Source organism: Miniopterus schreibersii, assembly GCF_964146895.1.
Source record: "Miniopterus schreibersii genome assembly, chromosome: 15".
Taxonomy (NCBI): Eukaryota; Metazoa; Chordata; class Mammalia; order Chiroptera; family Miniopteridae; genus Miniopterus; species Miniopterus schreibersii.
Window position 1 is genome coordinate 13,476,465 of NC_138115.1, and position 20,158 is coordinate 13,496,622.

The following is a 20,158-nucleotide window of genomic DNA, read 5'->3' on the forward strand; positions in this document are numbered from 1 at the left end:
GGCTGCTTTGAAAGATTGATATAAAAAATGTTTCTGCACCACCTATGAAACAATCTACCATTATTCAGTCTACACTGACCAGATGCCATTCTATTTAAAATCAGGTTAGGTTCCTCAAGGTACGTATAAAGAAGTCAACTTGTTTGCAAAGGACTGAGAAAGAACTGCGCCTACAGTACCTGGATGTATTTCCTTTAAGTAGGGGTATTAGTTGGTCCTTTGTTACTCTCTAACCAGAAATCTTTTTCTCCTTTATGCTGATAAACTTTCTATCAGGCTTGCCTCTCCCCACCTCCATAAAAGAAATCAGTTTTGGTTACTCTAAAAAAATTCTGTTGAGGCTTTATTTCTTAACAGCCCAAGCAATGTCCAAAAGCAGCTCTAGTGCTTGCACTAGCCACTGGCTATTTACTTTGATGTTGAGGTGTGTAAGTAGCCCAGAATTTATAAAACCATCTGAAGCTTGTGGGCAAAGTTCAGGCTTTATCTTGAATTAACCCTTTGCTTTCCCCTGAATGAATGTTAAGCTCCCAGATATTAGGCATTGACAGTGATCCTTGAACTAAAAGGTTGTCCCTGTCCCATGTCCCTTTTCTTTGTCTCCTGCTGATCACAATTACCCTCAATGGCACAGGCACAGGTTTCATAATTTGCTCTTTGCCCTTCTGAACAGAAGTTCAGAATGAACAGAAAGTTCATGCTGTTCATTCCATAAACAAATACATTTTGAATCACTTTCAGCTTTGCTACAAATAGTAGATACTTTCATTTCCACTATAATGATAAACTGCTTTTTAATAGCCCTTTCTATATTGATAATTTTACAATACCCAAACACCAATAAATTAGTAACATCTGAACTAAAGCTTTGGAACAAAGTGCAAACATAGTAGACATGCCATAGGCCAGAGGTCTGAAACTCTGAGTCCATACAGGGGAATTAAAAAAAAACTTTAAAAAAAATTTTATTTAGAGAGAGAAAGAGAGGGGTGGGGCAGACATAGATTTGCTGTTCCACCTATTTATGCATTCAGTGGTTGATTCTTATATGTGCTCTGAATGGGGACTGAACCCCTTGGTGTTATTGGGATGACATTCTAACCAACTGAGCTACCAGGCCAGGGCTATACAGGGGGATTTTTAAAATGTGAATGCAGAATGGATTAGAATTCTAGATGGCAGATGTCATATCATATATTTTTAATCTACCTGAATCATCACCTAAATTAAAATTAAGCAGTGATTAAGATAGCAAAACCAAAATCCCATAGACAACATTTACAACAAAAGTAGGTGACATGAACCTCAAAATGCGAGTGGGGAAAACCATCGGCAGCCACAGGACCTGCATGAAATCAGCATCTGTGCAAGAGGATGTGTAGGGAAGCAATGGGGCATTTGAGGGACTTAAGGAAAACATCAAAATAGTAAGTATGATGGCCAATTTGAAAAGAGAAGCTGAAAATTGGGAAGGTTTAGTCCAATCCAATAACAAGTGAGTGCCAGGGAAGTTCTGGGAAAGGCTGGAACAGTCTGGGTCATGTAAATTCTTAAAATCAACCCCCACAACCAAAGCTACCTTCCAGAACAGGGCTCCACAATGAGGAAAAGCTGCTAGGTGTGGAGCCAAAACTGAGCAAAATAGGGACAATAGAGATAAGGAAGAGGTCCAGATAAAAGTGGAGAAGGGAAAAGGAAGTCACCGTATTTTTTAACATTTTACAAAAAACACACACAAAAAAACCAGAAGAGGGAGCTCTGCGACATTAGAAAAGTTATCCTGAATCATGACCCCTACTAAAAGTTCAGGAAAACAAATTTCACATAAAAATAACAGAAAAATGTCAAGGCCCCATCCCATACAGCTATTTTAAGAAAAAAGAGACTGAAGAGCAGAATAAACATTCCTACAGATAATGAAAGACAGACCTTGGGCACACATCAAAATTATAACATACTATTTTAAAACAAGCTAAAAGGCATCAAGAAAATAATTCAAGACATGAAAGAAAAACATAAATCATAATTATAAAACTCTAGAAAAGGTGAAAGTACTCCAAAAGAAACAGGAACAATAGGAAAAATCCTTTCAGAAATGAATACAAAATTAGAAGGACACGAGTGCCTAAATATAACAAATAGTGCATTAATAGAAACAGAAGGTAAAAAGGAAGAAATTTTTAAAATTCAAAAAGAAATTAATAAAGTGACATCAGCAAAATGGTGGAGCAGGCAGCTCTAAACTCCCAGCTCCCTTCAGAAACTTTAACAAGCAAACACTGTAAGAATTAACTCTGTTAGAACTCTGGAAAACAAAGTTTTACAGACGCCAGTCAATACTGAATCAAGAAAAAAGCAACTTAAAAATGGTAGGAAACCTTCGTGGCATTACTTACCCTAGTCCCACCCCCTTCCTCAGTACAACAGAAATCTTGAAGACATGAGCCACCTTTCCCAGTGTGGGATCCTGGTACCTGGTTCCAGAGGGAGCAAAGCAGACCTAAAACTCAAATTATTGTGTCTATCTGTTCTAACCTCTCTGGAGGCTATCTGAGAGACTGACGCACGGCTCTTATCTCTGTTTAGCCTAACCTGGAACTCACCCAAGCTAAAAAATAAGTGACTGGTTAAAAACGTAGGATTTATCCCAAGCAGTTCAATATAATAAACTCAATCAATGTACCACATTAATAGAAAAGGAAAAAAACAAAAAAGGACTGACAACGTCCAATACCCTTTCAAGATATAAACATTCGGAAAGCTAGGATTAGAAGGAAAATTCCTCAACATGATAAAGAACATTTATGAAAAACCCACAGGTAACATAACACTCAAAGGTAAAAAACTGAAAGCTTTCTTCCTAAGATCAGGAACATCATAAGGAAGCCTGTGTAATACTGTACTGGAAGTTCTAGCCAGGCACAAGAAAAAGAAATAAAAGGAATCCACACTGGAAGGAAAATGAAGAAATCCAAAACATTAATTTGAAAAGATATATGCATCTCTATGTTCATTGTAGCATTATTTACAATAGCCAAGATATAGAAGCAACCTAAGTGTCCATCAACAGACAAATGAATAAAAAAGATGTGGTACATTATACAATAGAATATTACTTGGGCATAAAAAAGAATGAAATAGTACGATCTGTGACAACATGGATAGACCTAGAGGGTATTATGCTAAGTGAAACAAGTTAGACAAAGTCAAATATCATATGACTTCACTTATATGTGGAATCTAAAAAACAATATAAACAAACAAAACAGAAACAAACTCATAAAGAGAACAAACTGATAGTTTCCAGAAGGAAGGGGGATTGGGGAGCTGAGTAAAAAAAGATGAAGGCATTAAGAAGTACAAATCAGTAGTTACAAAACAGTCACAGGGATGTAGAGCATATGGAACATAGTCAATAATATTGTTAATAACTATGCATGGTGCCAGGTGGATATCAGACTTGTGGGGGAATCACTTGTAAGTTATATAAATATTTAACCCCTATACCGTACACCTGAAACTAATATAATATTGAACGTCAACTGTAATTGAAAAAACATTTTTTAAAGATTCCGTGTAGACCTAGGACTTGGAAAAAAGACATTGGTGCACATCTAGGTCCTTTCCAAATGCACCCAGCCCCAGCAGAGGGAACCACAAGCTGTGGAGTGTGGAATGCTTCAAACAGAGTACTCAAGGCCAGTCACAAACAGCGTCTAACATTGGCCTGCACCAAAGACCATCCAAAAGACTGGGAGTCCTAGCAGATCTACCCAATAAGTAGAAACAAATCAAACAAGCAGCCAAAACGGGGAGACAAAAAAACAAGCCCCAAGTGAAAGAACAAAAGAATTCTCCAGAAGAGAGCTAAATGAAATGGAAATAAGCAATCTATCAGATACAGAGTTCAGAATACTGATTGTAAGGATGCTCAACAGCATGAAAGAAGATATAGAAACAATGAAAAATGACCAGTCAGAAATGAAAAATGGCATAGCAGAAATAAATACATTGGAAGGAGTAAACAGCAGATTAGAGGAAACTGAGGATCGGATCACTGAATTAGAAGACAGGGTAGAAGAAAATCACTCAATCAGAGATCCAAAAAGAAAAAACAATTAAAAAACAGGAGGACAGTCTAGGGAGCTGTGGGACAACATGAAACATAACAACATTCACATCATAGCATTATAGGAGAGCCAGAAGAGATAGAAAGTAAGCAATGGTTAGAGAACTTTTTGAAGAAATAATGGCAGAAAACTTCCCCAACCTGGTCAAGGAAAAAGTCACACAAGTTCAGGAGGCACAGAGAGTCCCAAGCAAGAAGATCCCAAAGAGGCCCACACCCAGACATGTCATAATTAAAATGCCAAAAATTCAAGACAAAGAGAGAATCTTAAAGGTAGCTAGAGAAAAGCAATCTGTTACCTTCAAAGGAGCTCCCTAAGGCTGTCAGCTGATTTCTCATCAGAAACTCTACAGGCCAGAAGGGAACGGCATGGCGTTCAAGGTAATGAAAAGCAAGGATATGAAACCAAGACTACTCTATCCCACAAGGTTATCATTCAAAATAGATGGTGAAATAAAGAGCTTCCCAGACAAAAACAAAAAAAATGGCTAAAGGAGTTTATCACCACCAAATTAGCACTGCAAGAAATGTTAAAGGGATTGTTGTAATAAGAGGTAGAAATAGAGAAAGAGAGAAACATAGGCATAAAGAATTAAAATGGCAATTAGATAAGTACCTATCAATAATAACCTTAAATGTAAATGAATTAAATATCCAAACAAAAGACACAGGGTAGCTGACTGGATAAGAAAACATGACCCAAATTTATGCTGTCTACAGGAGACCCACCTCAGAACAAAAGATTCACACAGGCTGAAAAAAACTTCTGGAGAACTTTAAGGGGAGAGATCAACAGCAATACAGTCATAGTAGGGGACTTTAACACCGCACTGACTTCACTGGATAGATCCTCCAGACAAAAAATCAACAAGGAAACAGTGACTAAATGACACACTAGATCAGATGGATTTAATTGACATTTACAGAACATTTCACCCCAAAGCCACAGAATATACATTTTGCTCAAGTGTACATGGGACATTCGCAAAGACAGACCACATCTAAGGACACAAAACAAGTTTCTACAAGTTCAAGAAGATTGAAATCAGCCTTAGCCAGTTTGGCTCAGTGGTTAGAGCATCAGCTTGTGGACTGAAGGGTCCCAGGTTCGATTCCGGCCAAGGGCATGCACCTTGGTTGCAGGCTCAATCCTAGGCCCCTGTGCAGGGTGTGTGGGAGGCAACCAATCAATGTGTTTCTCTCTCACATCGGTGTTTCTCTCACTCTCCCTTCCACTCTCTCTGAAAAGCAATGGAAAAAATACCCTCAGGTGAGCATTAAAAAAAAAAAAAAAAAAAAGAATGAAATCATATCAAGCATCTTCTTGGACATTTATACCACGGAATACTATGCAGCTGTATAAAAGAAGGATCCCTTATCCTTTGAGATAGCATGGATGAACCTGGAGAGTATTACGCTAAGCGAAATAAGCCAGTCAGAGAAAGTAAAGTACCACATGATCTTACTCAAATGTGGAATCTAATGAACAAAATAAACCAAAGAACAAAATAGATCCAGAGACATGGACGCATGGGACAGACTGACAAATCTCAGAGGGAAGGCAGGGGTGGTAGGGTGGGTGGGAAGAGATTAACCTAAGAACTCATATGCATATATGCATAACCCATGGACACAGACATTAGTGTGGTGAAGTCCTGGGGGGGGCGTTGATCAAGGAGGGGAAAGGGGAACATTTGTAATACTTTCAATAAAAATAAATTAGAGGATTAAAAAAAAAGAGTCTGTGTAAGGCATCACTAGAAATAAAAGTTGAAAAGGAAAGCCCTGGCCAGGTGTCTCAGTGGTTGGAGCGTCGTCTGGTACACAAAAAGGTTGTGAGTTCAATTTCTGGTCAGGGAGTGTACAGGAGGCAACCAATCTGTATTTCTCTCACATCGATGTTTCTTTCTCTCTCTCCTCCCCCTTCCTCTCTTTAAATCAATAAACATATACTCAGGTGAAGAAAAAAAGTTAAAAAGGAAAAGAAAATTGGAAAGGAATAAGTATCTATGTCTACTTTGAGACAACTGACTCTATATATGAAAAATCCCATAGAACCCATAAGAAAGCAACTAGAGTTAATAAAGGAATTCAGCAATGTTGCAGCTTAGAAGATAAACACAAAAATCAGTTGTGTTTTTATACATCAGCAACAAACAAGCCAAAAAGAAAGTTAAGAAAGCACTTCCATTTACAATAGCATTTAAGATACCAAGGAATAAATTTAACAAAAGAGGTAAAAGACTTGTATACTGAAAACTACAAAATATTGTTGAAATAAAAGAAATAAATAGAAAGGTATCCCATATTCATGGACTGAAAGACTTAATATTGTTAAGGCGTCACTTTTAACCAAAGTGATCTATAGATTCAATGCAATCCCTATCAAAATTTCAACAACCGTTTTTTTGCAGAAATGGAAGTTGATCTTCAAATTTACATGGAATTGCAATGGACCCTGAATAGGCAAAACTATCTTTTAAAAAGAACAAAATTGGGGGGTAGGGGGGAAGAGATTAACCAAAGAACTTATATGAATATATGCATAGCCCATGGACACAGAAAATAGTGCAGTAACACCTGGGGTGGTGCAGGAGCCACGTGGAGGGGGGCAAAGGAGAGAAAATGTGGGACATCTGTAACACTCTCAACAATAAAAATAAATTTTAAAAAAAAAGAAAATTGGAAGATGTACATTTCCTGCATTCAAAACTTACTATAAAACTACAGTAATCAAAACAGTGTGGTACTGCCATAAGGATAGACATAAAGGGAATTAACAGTCCAGAAATAAACCTATACATTTGACAGTTAATTGAATTTCAACAAAGGTGCCAAGTCCACCCAATAGGAAAAGGTTAGACTCAACAAATGGTGCTGAGACAAATAGATAACCACATGCAAAAGAATTAAGTTGGACCTTACCTCATTTTGAATACAACAATTAACTCAAAATGGTTCAAAGACCTAAATATAAGATCTAAAACCATAAAATATACTTTTCAGTCATTATTTCTTCAAATTTTTTTTCTGCCCCTTTCCCTCTCTCTTCTCCTTCTGGGATTTCCATAATGTATATATTGGTACACTTAATGGTGTCTCATAGGTTATTTAGGTATTATTCACTTCATCTTTTTTTCCTGATCCTCAAACAGGGTAATTTCCATTTCAATTCTTCAGATTTTTTGACTCCTTCTGCCTGCTCAAACCTGCTAATGAATCTTCCATTGAATTTTTATTTAAGCTATTATACTTTTTACAATTTCTATCTCTCTATTGATATTTTCTACTTGTTCACACACTATTCTGCTGATTTCTTTTAGTTCTTTGTCAATGGTTTCCTTCAGCATTCTCAGCATTTTTAAAATAGTTAGTCTTTCTCTAATAAGTCCAATGTCTGGACTTCCTCAGGAATGATTTCTACCAATTTCTTCTTTTTTTTTTTCTGTAAATGAGCCAGAATTACCAAATTCTTTGAATGTTTTGTAATTTTTTTGTTGAGAATGGGACATTTTGAATATTATAATGCGGTAACTCTAGAAATTAGGCTCTCTCCTTTCCCCAGGGATTGCTTTTGTTTCTTGAAGCCTGCAGTAGTCTGTTTAGTGACTTCTCCAAACTTTTCTTACAAAAACTATATTCCTTATTGTGTGTTGTCACTGAAGACTCTGTTCTGTTATCTCCGTGGTCAACCAGAGACCTGACAGAGATTTCCTTAAATGCCAGGATCTACTAAGAAAAAGAAAAGGGGTGGGGGCGGGGGTGTTGTTTCTTTAAATCCCCTTGGCAGACACCAGGGAAGGCACTAGACTTGTGGGGCTTGAAACAATGACCAGACTCTGTGCTAGCCCCTCAGCTATAAAAATTAGTAATCAAAACATACAACTCCAATTTCTGAAGGACAAGCAAGCCACATCAAGAACAATCGGCCACCCACTATACTCATAGCTGCCTGCTACAAGGCCAGAGAATGAAATATGGTAGCCACTATGCAAAATACCAAAATTCTTGAAAATTTACCATCTTCTTTCTTCATTAAGCACTCCGCTAGATGCTGCAAGTGTCTGACTAGACTCTAGAGTTTCAAATTAAATGCTTCAGACAATCCACACTAGCTTAATAGTTTTGGTGAAGGAACCAATTTTTGAAGCTTCCTTCTCTGCCATTTTCTGTGATATCACTCCTATTAGCCATACAAATCTTTTCTTTAGCCAAACCAGTACCTAATCTATAATAAGTTACCATTTACTGACTGCCTGCTATGTGCAGGCACTTCTGATCCTCATAACAATCCTACAAAGTAGATATTGCCATCTGAGCCTCAGGTATACTAAATAGCTTGCCCTTGTCTCACAGCTATTGCAAATTTGACAGTTATTCCTTCAAAAACTCCACACTGCCTTCCTCCTCTCCTACTTAAACTAAACACTCTCTGGTCTTTGAGTCCAAATTTACGAAATCCCACTTTATTTATGAAGTTTTCCTGAAGCAATCAGAATAGAAAGAGCCAATTTCAACTCTAACTCTACCTTTAAGGCAAATCATTCAGTCTATAACATTTACTTGACACCTATCTCAGAGAGACTGAACATCTATAAAATCAAATGCAGAGGAACTCTGCACTGACAATAAACTAAGAGAGTATGAATTAAGTACCAAAATTTTGAGAGGCTGGTGAGAAATACAGTTAGGCACAGTCAGTTGGCAAGGATGCACTTATGTGTGAGGGTGGTGATCTGAATGAAAGGCAAAGAGAAGGAGAAGGTGGAGGAGGAACAGGTTATTGCCGTACAGTTACATATAGTTAATTTAAGTCCCAGCCCCTGAGGGTAACAAAAAGCAAAGGAAGAAGTGATAGAATGAAGCTGTTAAGTGAGGGCTTTGCACACTGAACTAAGGAGTTGATGTTTCTTAGGAGAGAGAAGCCACTACTAAAGGATTTGATAAAAAAATACTGTTTTAAGTAGATTATTCTAACAGCTCTGATAATTGAGCAGCTGTGTGTAGGATGAACTGCAGTGGGAGTCACCAGAAATAGGGAGACCCATGATTTGTACATTTTTGCCACCAACAATTTGGTTATTTCTTAAGAGTACACAAAAGTCTTTATGTGCATATTATATGCAAATTTATTTGTTTATATAACCTTCTAGCTTCCTGACTAGCAAAGCACCGCAAGTTTCAGAGGCTGGAATTTTTAAGTTGTGCAACTGAAGAGGAAAATACAAAATTTTATTCATATGCTATAGGAAAAAACATAGAAGAGTGATAAAATGTTCCTGCCAAAATAAAATGTCACATATAACTACAAGGAACTTGTCAACATATACCCAGAGGTCTTGCAAATGTTATAAATTTGCCAGGATTTTTCCATCTCCAAGTGACATTCCAGACACATTCATTGTACAGTAATTTTTTTCTTGTGGAGTTAGCCTACAAGACAAAGAGGAGAAAAGGTATTTCTCTCTCTCTGCATAGGCACAGAAATAATATTACAAAGGACAGAAGTAGAGAAGGTAGAAAGGCAGAATTTTTAAAAATTTAATGAGAACATTATAAAACATACAAATCACATAGCTAGAGTGATTATATCCTTTTAAAATGTGCAACCAAATTGTGACAATCCTTCACTAGGATTTATGACAAAGTAAATTATATTTCTAAAGCTCAGCAAGATACAAAATAAACATATCATCAGAACATTACAGTTCTGAGAAGTGAGACTATTGAAAGCCTACAACAAATTCTAATTTGGAGGAGAGTAACCTATTTCCACATTCCAAAACTGATGGGTTGACATGCAAATCCTAATTATTATTTTCTCCTGTAATGGTGTGTTAATCACAGCAAGATGCATCCAACTTTGTCTTTGAGCCTCCTACTTAGGTAACTGGTATTAAAGAACAGATACTGATTCCAAACTCAATCTTTTTAACCCCAAGAGTTCTCTAATAACCTCAAAGAATGTCAAAAATTTAATTCCAATATTTTTAAGTATGTATTTATTAAAATGCCACGTATTTTAGCATATTAAGGATAGAACAAGGGGATATTGTGATATTTTAAATTCACAATATTGACTATATTTTATGTCATTATGTTTCTAACAAAATGTTAGCTTAAACCATCCTGAGATCAGCTGAAACAACAACAAAATTATTGTACCACCACTCTATCTTTGCTAATTAAAAAACCTCACCCACAGAATAACAGCCTATTTGCCACAAAAGGAAATCATTGTGATCACATTTGTGGGAAATATAGAACACGGGCACTATGTTTAAAATATGTAGGCTTACAAATTGTTTAATAATGCACGCAATAGTCTTTATCTAAGGACAGTTGATATTGATTTGTATAGTCCCAAGAGGTAGAGGAGAGGGAGAAACCTGTAAAAACATTTTCCATTAAAGACTGGCAAAACTGGCAAAACACAGGAATCTAGATCTTATATAGGGAGGAAACTTGCCCACACATAAAACAATTTATTTGACAAACAAATTCAATGGAAATGTTAAAAGATGCAAATAGTACATCTGCCCCCAAAATGAACATTCATAGCTTTTTTAAATGCTTGCTTAATAAGGTAATGAAAATAATCTTGATGGCCTTTCCCATTCTTTAGACACAACCACTCAGGTTGGCATATAATTTTAATGTTTAAAATACCTTGGTCTTTACTCATATCTCTCCATTGTCAGTGATAATTAAGTCTTCAACAGAGTTATCTCCTCAAGGCTTTAATAATTCACACATCCATAGGTGAGTTCTTTATAAATTATAATTTTACTTTGAAAGAGAAAACAAAGTCACTAACTCAGGACTATGAGTAAATAGAAATAATAACAATGCAATTTATGAAACAATAATTTTGACTGAGATGGGAAATGACTATTGGGACCAAAGAAAACAAACCCCTTAAACAGTTCAGTATAGTGCAGACGCTCCCATTTTTCTGCTGCCACATAATTAAGACAGTCAAACATAGTCTACTCCCATAACATCCACTGCTTCTCAGGATGGATAGGTAATGTCCCCAGTTAAGAGTCACTAATTTCTTTTTTTAAACAAAAATTTAACAGTAGAAAGTATCACATTCAGGGGGATAGGGAATGGGTAAAAAAATAAACTGGCTAGTTTCCTTCTTTTTTAAAAAAAAGAATATTGATTTTTAGAGAGAGAGGAAGGGAGAGGGAGAGGGAGAAACATCGATGTGAGAGCATAATATCTATCAGCTGCCTCCTGCACACCTCTATCAGGGATCAAGCCTGAAACCTGGGCATGTGCCCTTACCGGGAATTGAACCTTACAACCTTTCAGTGCATGGGACAACGCCCAACCGACTGAGCCACACCAGACAGGGCTAGGTTCCTTCTTGTATAATGCTGTACGAATGATCCTATAGAGTTAGAGAATGTTTTAAATTACAAAGCCATTTTCATATACTTTAATCACATTTAATTATTATAAAGATTCTATATGGCTGACTAAATAGAATATTTCAATCCTTATTTATAGACATGGAAACTGGCTCAGATAGGCTACCAAAAAAAAATGTATCACATTTCAAATTCTACCTCCTTTTATGGCTGAAACACAAGGCCTTAAACATTTTTCCCTAGAAAACTTTTAGGGCCAAAGTGAAGTTTTCTTTTAAAAAGGTCATTGATTTCTCTCATTACCATGAAAGGAAACATCATTTATATTCAGAATCCAGCCATACAGAAATTTTAATGACAGAGCAAAGCCAAATAAAAAAGAGTTCATTGTTCAATACTGTCAAGAAGATACCACATCATCTACAATAATCACAAGTTTTTGAGTGCTTACTATGTGCTTGGATAAGCTACTTTCCATGCACTCTTTCAATTAATCTTTACAACAATTCTATGAGGTAGATGTTTTATTATCCCTATACTACAGATAAAGAAATTAGGACTAAAAAGAGGTTAAGTAACTTGCCAAAGGGCCTCCCAAAGCAAGTCGAGCAATGGGGAAAAATGTACACTTTCATCTTTTTTATCTCAACCATTCTGCTATGCTACTTATGTTAGTCTGGCAATTTCTTTTCCACTATCTCTAATGCATCTCCAAACACCCTGTGAAATAAGAATGATTTTGTTCATGTAATACATCAGTAAATTGAGGCTGACACACAAGTCAAGTGGCCTATCTATAGTAACAATGGAGAAAATTTTAAAAACAGCAATCAGGCCTTATGATACCAAATCATCAGAAAAGGTAAACTTTTAAATTTTCTTTTAAAAGTGCATTCACTATCTGCTTCCACCTACTTGACACACAATCCTAATAAACTTGGGTTTCCTAATTTCTGTGTCCACGGCAGATTAAAGGGAACAAGCATTTGCTTATGCCAGGCACTTTATATACATTACCTCATCTAAACTTCAGAATACTAAGATATAAGCAGTATCACACACGAACAGACAGGGTTAGGAGTTAAATCATAAGCCCAAAAGATTACACAGAAAGTAAGTACAGAAAACAAGGCCTACTGGACTCCTCATGACTATGGCAAATTCTTGAAGATCAGGATCAATGATATCCCTAGACCTCATTAACAAAATGCGTGCTTCATACACACCATATAAGTGTTTTAAATAAATATTTCATGAATGTAACATTTACAACCCAGACCCATTCCATCCTTTCCCCACCATTTCCTGAGTACCTCTGGACAGGAATTCAGCCACCAGCCACATTCTAATAATAGAATGAATATGTGACTACCAGAAGCCACTTACAGCAAATGCAAAACAGTAGTAAAAACAAATACTATCAATAATAACAAGTAATATCTATGACCTTCTAGAAGGGCATCTCATCTAATGTCACCAATTCCTACAAATTCAGATTCAAAACAATCTCTCAATTCCCCACTGGCTTTCCCTTTCGATTTCTGTTCCTCTAACCCAGGCCCATAACCGTTGCCAAGATGATGGAAACACTCTCCACCTTCCACACAGATGCTAGAGTTATTTCCTAAAATAAAAACTTGATTACTTTATTTCCCTTTATAAAGGGACCCTCTGCTGCCTTCAAAATCAAATCCAAGAGATGCGATAACTTTCAAAATCTTTCAAAATGACCCCAAATCACCCTATCTAACCCGATCTTCCACTCTTCCTAAAAGTACTATTCATTCCATCCTTGCTTAACTACTAGCAATTCCCTACACAAGCCCCCGGTCTCTGTGTGTTTGCTTATGCTGTTCTTGGACCTGAAAAGCCCTTGTTTCCACCCACCCACACTCCTTACTTGTTTAAAGCCTCCTTTTCTTTCTAAAACCCAGTTTAAACATCTTAATAAGTAACATTTTTCTCTCAGATAACATTTCTCACTAAATAAACACCTAAAACGGAGACTCAAGGCTTTATTCCAAATTAAGTGGCTAACTCCCAAACCTCTACATCCAAACCACATTTTGAATAGCACTATAATCCCATTTTTTCTAATCTATAACATTCATTCCCTGTCAGAAAGTTCCAATAGGCACAAGTCTCAAATGATTTTTAATGAATAAATAAAATAATTCATACTCTAGAATGAAAGCTATCATGTTTTGATTTAACATAACATAGGCCAAACTGTATTACATTCAAATAACAAGATGCTATATAGCTTAAATTTCAGCTCTATCACTTTCTAATTTACTGTGTGACCTTCGGCATGTTTCTTAACCTCTCTTACTATCCCGTTAGTTATAAAAAGATATTTATAAATCCCTATGTATAAATTGAGGATAGTAGCAGTACTTACCTCAGAGTGTTTGTGATAAAGGTTAAATTACATTAAGCATGTTAAGTATTTAGCACAGTATATGTACACAGTAACTGCTAAACAAATGGAAGCTATTATAATTAAATTCATAGAATATGCATAAATATATAGTCACTTTGACTTTCAGGGAATTGATGTAAGACTTTACTGTTTAAGGTTCTTAAAAATAAAGTTATTTGCCAATTAATTACTTAAACAGTAAACAACTAATAGAGATATAAAAAGATCAGTAACAGCTGAACTCTAACACATACAGGTATTAAAAATAGTATGCCATTCCCCGCTACACATAAATATTACTGTAAGTAACCACAACCTGTGCACAGAATACAGCTAAGCCCTTGTCTCACACTACTGAATACCTTTTATGAAAAATATGAAACACATATCACAATAAGATTAGGGAATTAAGGAATTCTCTAATAAAATGTAAATGAAAAGGAAGTTAATATTCTCAGGTATATGTAAGTACACTTAGAATATATTACATAGATGAGCAATCTACAGCTCAATGAACAGTGTGAACCAACTTACGAATAAATTAAACCACATGATATTTAGCAGACCTCATAATACCATTTCTACCCAGAACCCTAATGTACTCCTTCCTGCCCGAGTGAATGTTGTAAACCCAGCCAAGTCATGGAATAAAGCAAAAAGAAGGCCATAACTCACTCAGTTAAACTCAAAATGCTTACTTCAGATACCCTATAAACTATCAGGGTGGGGGCAGAATTTATCCCGTTGCACCCTCTTATACTTTTCAAATTTTTATGTTTTAAAAAAAGAGAGAGACAGAGACATATATGGAAAGGGGCAAATAAGCATCTAACTCTAAAACTCTAAAGAAACCTAAAAGCTCAGGAAAATGGGCAATTAACAAAGTGATCATTATCAGTTCCACAAAGATTAAGACTAGTTTGGCTCTGGCAAGAACGTGGAGAAATAGCACTCTCATACTGTAGGCATGAGAGTATAAACTGTTGCAGTCTTTTTGGAAAATGACTCAGCAATACCTATTAAAATTCTAAATGCTTATATTCTTGAATGAGTCATTCCACATCTAGAATCTAACCTACAGAAACACTGAAATATACACACGTACAATGGCAAACTCATAAGCATGTTCAGTGAAGCAAAATTAAAAGAACTAGAAACAGCTAATCCCACCCAAACGGAACTATGCTCATCTGATGAAATTTCAGACATCATAACCACAATATCACAATCATTAAAAATAATGAAGCAGAGTTATCAGCACTGAAATTAAAATACAGTGATCCCTTTTTTAAAAAAAAAAGATTGATATATTCTAATATACCATTAGAAAACAAAAATACAAACTGTTCACAGTGCTTATCTATACAAACGCAAACCTTAAAGAGTTAAACTTTAAAATTAAAAAAGCTATACAACTTTATTCAATAAGCCCACCAACTCTTCAATCCCGCATTATGGTCATTTAGTGGAAGAGAGTGGAAGAAAGATGAAAAGAAGGAAAAAACAAACAAAACAAAAAATACAGGAGTTTTGCTCTAAAGGGAAGCAAAGAAATGAGCACACAGAGCAAAGGAAACCATTAACAAATGAAAAGGCAATCTACTGAATGGGAGAAAATATTTGCAAATCATTTATCTAAAGGGTTAATATCCAAAATATAAAGAACTCAAGAAGAAAGAAAAAAACAATCAAATTAAAAAATGAGCAGAGGGGCCCTGGCTGGGGAACTCAGTTGGTTAGAGCACCGTCCCCATATGCTAAGGTTGTAGGTTCGATCCCTGGTCAGGGCACATACAGGAATCAACCAATGAATGCATAGATGGATGTCTCTCTCTCTCTCTCTCTCTCTCTCTCTCTCTCCTTCCCTTCCTCCCTTCCTCTCTCTCTTTAAAAATAAAATAAAATAAAATCATGTTTTAAAACAATGAGCAGAGAATCTGAATGGCCATTTTTCCAAAGAAAATGGTTAACAGGTACATGAAAAAATGCTCAACATCACCAATCATCGGGAAAATGCAAATCAAAACAAGGATGAGATATCACCTCACAGCTATTAGTATGGCTACTACAAAAAAGACAAGAAATAACTTGGCAAGGAAGTAGAGAAAAGAGAAACCTTGTGCACTGCTGGTGAGAAAGTAAATTGTTGCAACCACTATGGAAAACAGTATAGAGTTCTCAAAAAATTCAAAATAGAACTACCATATGATCCAGAAATTCCCCTCTGGGTATTCATTCAAAGAAAACACTAACTAAAATATATATATGCACCCCATGTCCTTAAAGCATTATTTACAACAGCCAAAATATGGAAACAACCTAAATGCCTATCAATGGATGAATGGATAAAGAAAATGTGGTATTGATATTATTCAGCTATTGAAAAGAAGGAAATCTTGCTATTTGTGACAACGTGGACCTTGAGGGCATTATGCTAAGTGAAATAAGTCAGACAAAGAAAGATAAATACCATATGATCTCACTTATATGTAGAATCATAAAAATAAACAAACGAAAAACCCCCCAAGCTCACAGACACAGAGAACAGGTTGGTGGTTGCCAGAAGCAGGGGCTGGGGGTGGGTGAAATGAGTGAAGGGAGTCAAAAAGTACAAGCTTGCAGTTACAAAACAAGTAAGTCGTTGGGGGTAATAATGTACAGCATGGCCACCATAGTTAATAATATTGTATTGCATATTGGAAAGTTGTTAAGAGAGTAGATCTTACAAGTTCTCATAAGAAAAACAATTCTATAACTATGTATGGTGACACATATTAACTTACTGTGGTGGGTAAGTTAGTTTAAAGAGTTAAACTTACTATGGTGATTATTTTACAATATATATAAATATCAAATCATTATGTTATATACCTGAAACATGTTGCATATAAATTGTACCTCAATAAAAAATTTTTAACCAAATGAAAAAGAAATAAGCAGTAGCTAGAAGGGAAGGTAGGGTCATGATTATTTATTTATTTATTTTTAATATATCTTTATTGATTTCAGAGAGGAAGGGAGAGGGAGAGAGATAGAAACATCAATGATGAGTCATTGATTGGCTGCCTCTTGCATGCCCCCTGGTGGGGATCAAGCCCACAACCTGGGCATGTGCCCTGACGGGGAATCAAACCATAATCTCCTGGATCCTAGGTCAATGCTCCACAGCTGAGTCACACCCAGCCGGGTGATAATTTTTTTTTAAATAAGAGAAAAATCACACTGTTTCATACACTAACAAGAATGATCCAGTAATGAGGAGGGACACTTGGCCCAACGCTGAGGAATCGGAAAAGGCTTCCTGAAAGAGCTGTCCCGTGCTGAGTCATAAAGAGTAACAGTGAGTAGGGATGAGTGGGGAGGAAACTGAGACAGCATGAGCAAATGGAGGCAAGAAACCATGGGGGGGGGGGGGCATGTGAAGTACAAAACAGAATGACAGGGTGAGGGTGAGGCTGGAGAGGTAAGTGGTCGCCAAGCCTTTTAAGAGAAATCAAGCAGTACAACTGTTATTATACAGATAACAGGGGCCTTCCACTATAGGGTTTTTAGGCTGGGAAGTACGAAGATCAAACTGACATTTCACGGATGGAGTGAATGGCTTGAGGGGTATTAGAAGTCAGGGAGAACAGTTATGAGGCTACTGAAATAAAGAAATAAAGTCCTAAACTAGGACAGTGTTAAAAGTAGTGAAAATGGCTTGTTGACAGATTCTGTGTGCTCAATGTTGAAGAGAGAAGTTTCTAGAGTGGGCTACTGGGTAGATGATAATGCATTACCTATATCTGGACATATTAATGGGGGGTAGTGAATGATTAATTTCAGTTTAGGGTATATTGCTTTTGGAGTCGCTATAGGACATCCAAGTAAGTAAATGTAAGCAGGGAGTTGGACAGAAAACTCAGACCTAGGGCTCAAGACATCTGAAAGGCATCAGCATTTGAGTGGTTATTAAATTACTATAATATATAAGATGATTAAAAAATAACATTTTCAGGGAAAACAATGACTGAACTTTAGGAACACTAACATTTAAGGAGAAATTAGTGAAGAAAATGCTTGAAGGATTTTCAGATAGAACAGTCAGAAAGGTAAAAGAAAAATCCAGAAAAGAAACATCTAAAAGGTCAGAGAAACAGCCAAAAGCTAATACCTGTACAAGTCAGTGTAAGAAAAAACAAAACAAAAAAACCCGCCAAAACTGTAGTGACCTGAATAGGCTGGCAGAGATCAGAGGAGATCAAGAAGAGTTAAATCACATAGCAGTCTATTGTATTAATATTTAAAAAATCAGGGCCATTTCTTCCTGAGATTCTTAAGTAGGGAAGCCAATCTGAGTGGAAAAGACTAAAGGGAATAAACACAATTGTAAATTACCTATAGAAGATTATCTAGTTTTAGTAGAGGAGTTTTATGGTTGCTCTACACAAAGAAAATCAGTAATATATTTCTTAGTAAATCAAAAATTGTTGTCAATCATAATAAAATGAATAGGAAAATGGTTACTTTTTATCTTTCCTGACTTCTTGATTGTTACACATTACCTCACCTATGACTTCACAAAACTCAACTAACAATATAAAATCTTATAACCTGATATAACAAGGGAAAGTATTTAAGCATGGATGATGCAGAAACCTACAATGCTAGTAATTAGGGGAAAGTATTACCAATACAATAAATATTTATCAGAAATGGAAAGAATTTTTTATGTTGGAAGAAAAAAGCAACTTGAAAGATAAAGGGAAAAATAAACAGAGCAAGGGTCAATTTCCATTTCTTGATTTTAGCTCTACTTTATCTACTTTACACTTTTTGGCAGATCATCTAAAAAAAATCACTCACTCTTGGATGGCTATACTGTACTATACTAACTGGGAGTGACTCCTAAGTGTTTGGTCCCACCCATACAGAAGAACTCCACAAAGAGATTTTAAAACAATCAACAGTAGCATATTTTCAGATGAGCACCTAAAGCAAAACCAGTGCAACAAAGAAAAGACATGACATGGGAAAGGTAACAGCATTTTCTTGGAGTGGGGTGGGGGGAACTCCCAAGGTATGTGTCATTAGCCAGAGCTGGAAAAGCAGGATTCAGGCCATAGCAGAGCAAATACGCAGCTTTCCAGGCCAGAAAGAAAAAAAGCTGTGCTGGGTTAGTGCCTCTAGTTTGGGTGAGTCAGAGACAAGTGAAGAGAAAAGCACTACCACATTCGACTTCAGCACATGGGAAAACTGTGCAGCTGTTTTCTTACCTTTTGGGTTATTTCCTCTCTTATTAAATTTACTATTAAAACATTTTAATTACATTCAAGGAAGCTAAAACGAAAGTTACCTCAGAATCTTGTTACTCCAAGGATCTGGACAGGCTTTGCCACACTGCTCTGCACATGGACAAGACTAACATATAAAGCTAACATCACTTCACAAACTACCTTTCTAACACTAGACAGTTTGATTTTGTTAATTTAACAAACAACTTGTAAAATATTTATTTCTATGGTTACTAGCAAGGATAAGTGTTTATTTACTACATATATTCATCTTGAACAAACTGACTGTTTCTTTGGCCATATGTTTATCTACAATAATCTTGATGGCCTTTTTTTATTTTGGAAAAGGCATTTTATGTGTTATATATATTCATTTTCCTGTCATAATGAATGCAAATGATGCCCCATTTTTTTTTTTCCTTCATTTTTCTTGGAACAAAACTTTTCAATGTTGATTTAGATTCTCTTTGATTTTATTTGCCTTCACTTGGCTTTAGGATGTAGTAGTTACTCATCTACCAATAAATTCTGAAGTGGTTTCCATTATTACAGTCACACTGCATGTCTTAGAACTTTTCACTTGCCAGCTCCAATCATTCCCCTTTAACTCTTTTATATCATTTGTGTTTCTTTTTTCTTTCTATCTTTTTAAATTTTTATCCTCACCAGAGGATATGTTTATTGCTTTTAGAGAGAGAGGAAGGTGGGGGGGGTGGGGAGAGAGAAGAGAGAGAGAGAAATATCAATGTGAGAGAGAAACATCCACTGGCTGTCTCCTGAATGTGTCCCAATGGGGAATCAAACCTGCAACCTTTTGGTGTATGGGATGGTGCTCCAACCAACAGACCCACCTGGCCAGGGCTAACTGAATTTCTTATCAAATATATGGCTATTATCCAGTTTTTAAAAGAAAGATTTTTGTGGCTACGTAGTGTTATGAAATTTAATGGGTTCC

General features: G+C 36.1%; 1 protein-coding gene across 22 annotated transcripts in view; it reads right to left on the reverse strand.

The window, feature by feature from the left end:
* Nucleotides 1–20,158, reverse strand: part of SLMAP (sarcolemma associated protein) — a 128,670-nt gene that overhangs the window by 70,795 nt on the left and 37,717 nt on the right. Inside the window, exon 3 of one of the 22 annotated variants that reach the window (XM_081159869.1) lies at nt 2,397–2,474. The exons of 20 other annotated variants lie outside the window; for them this stretch is intronic. In XM_081159869.1, the coding sequence (XP_081015995.1) occupies nt 2,397–2,474 (78 nt within the window). Of the gene's footprint in view, nt 1–2,396; nt 2,524–20,158 lie in introns of those variants that run through there. One more of the 22 variants, XM_081159867.1, reaches the window with a different exon arrangement.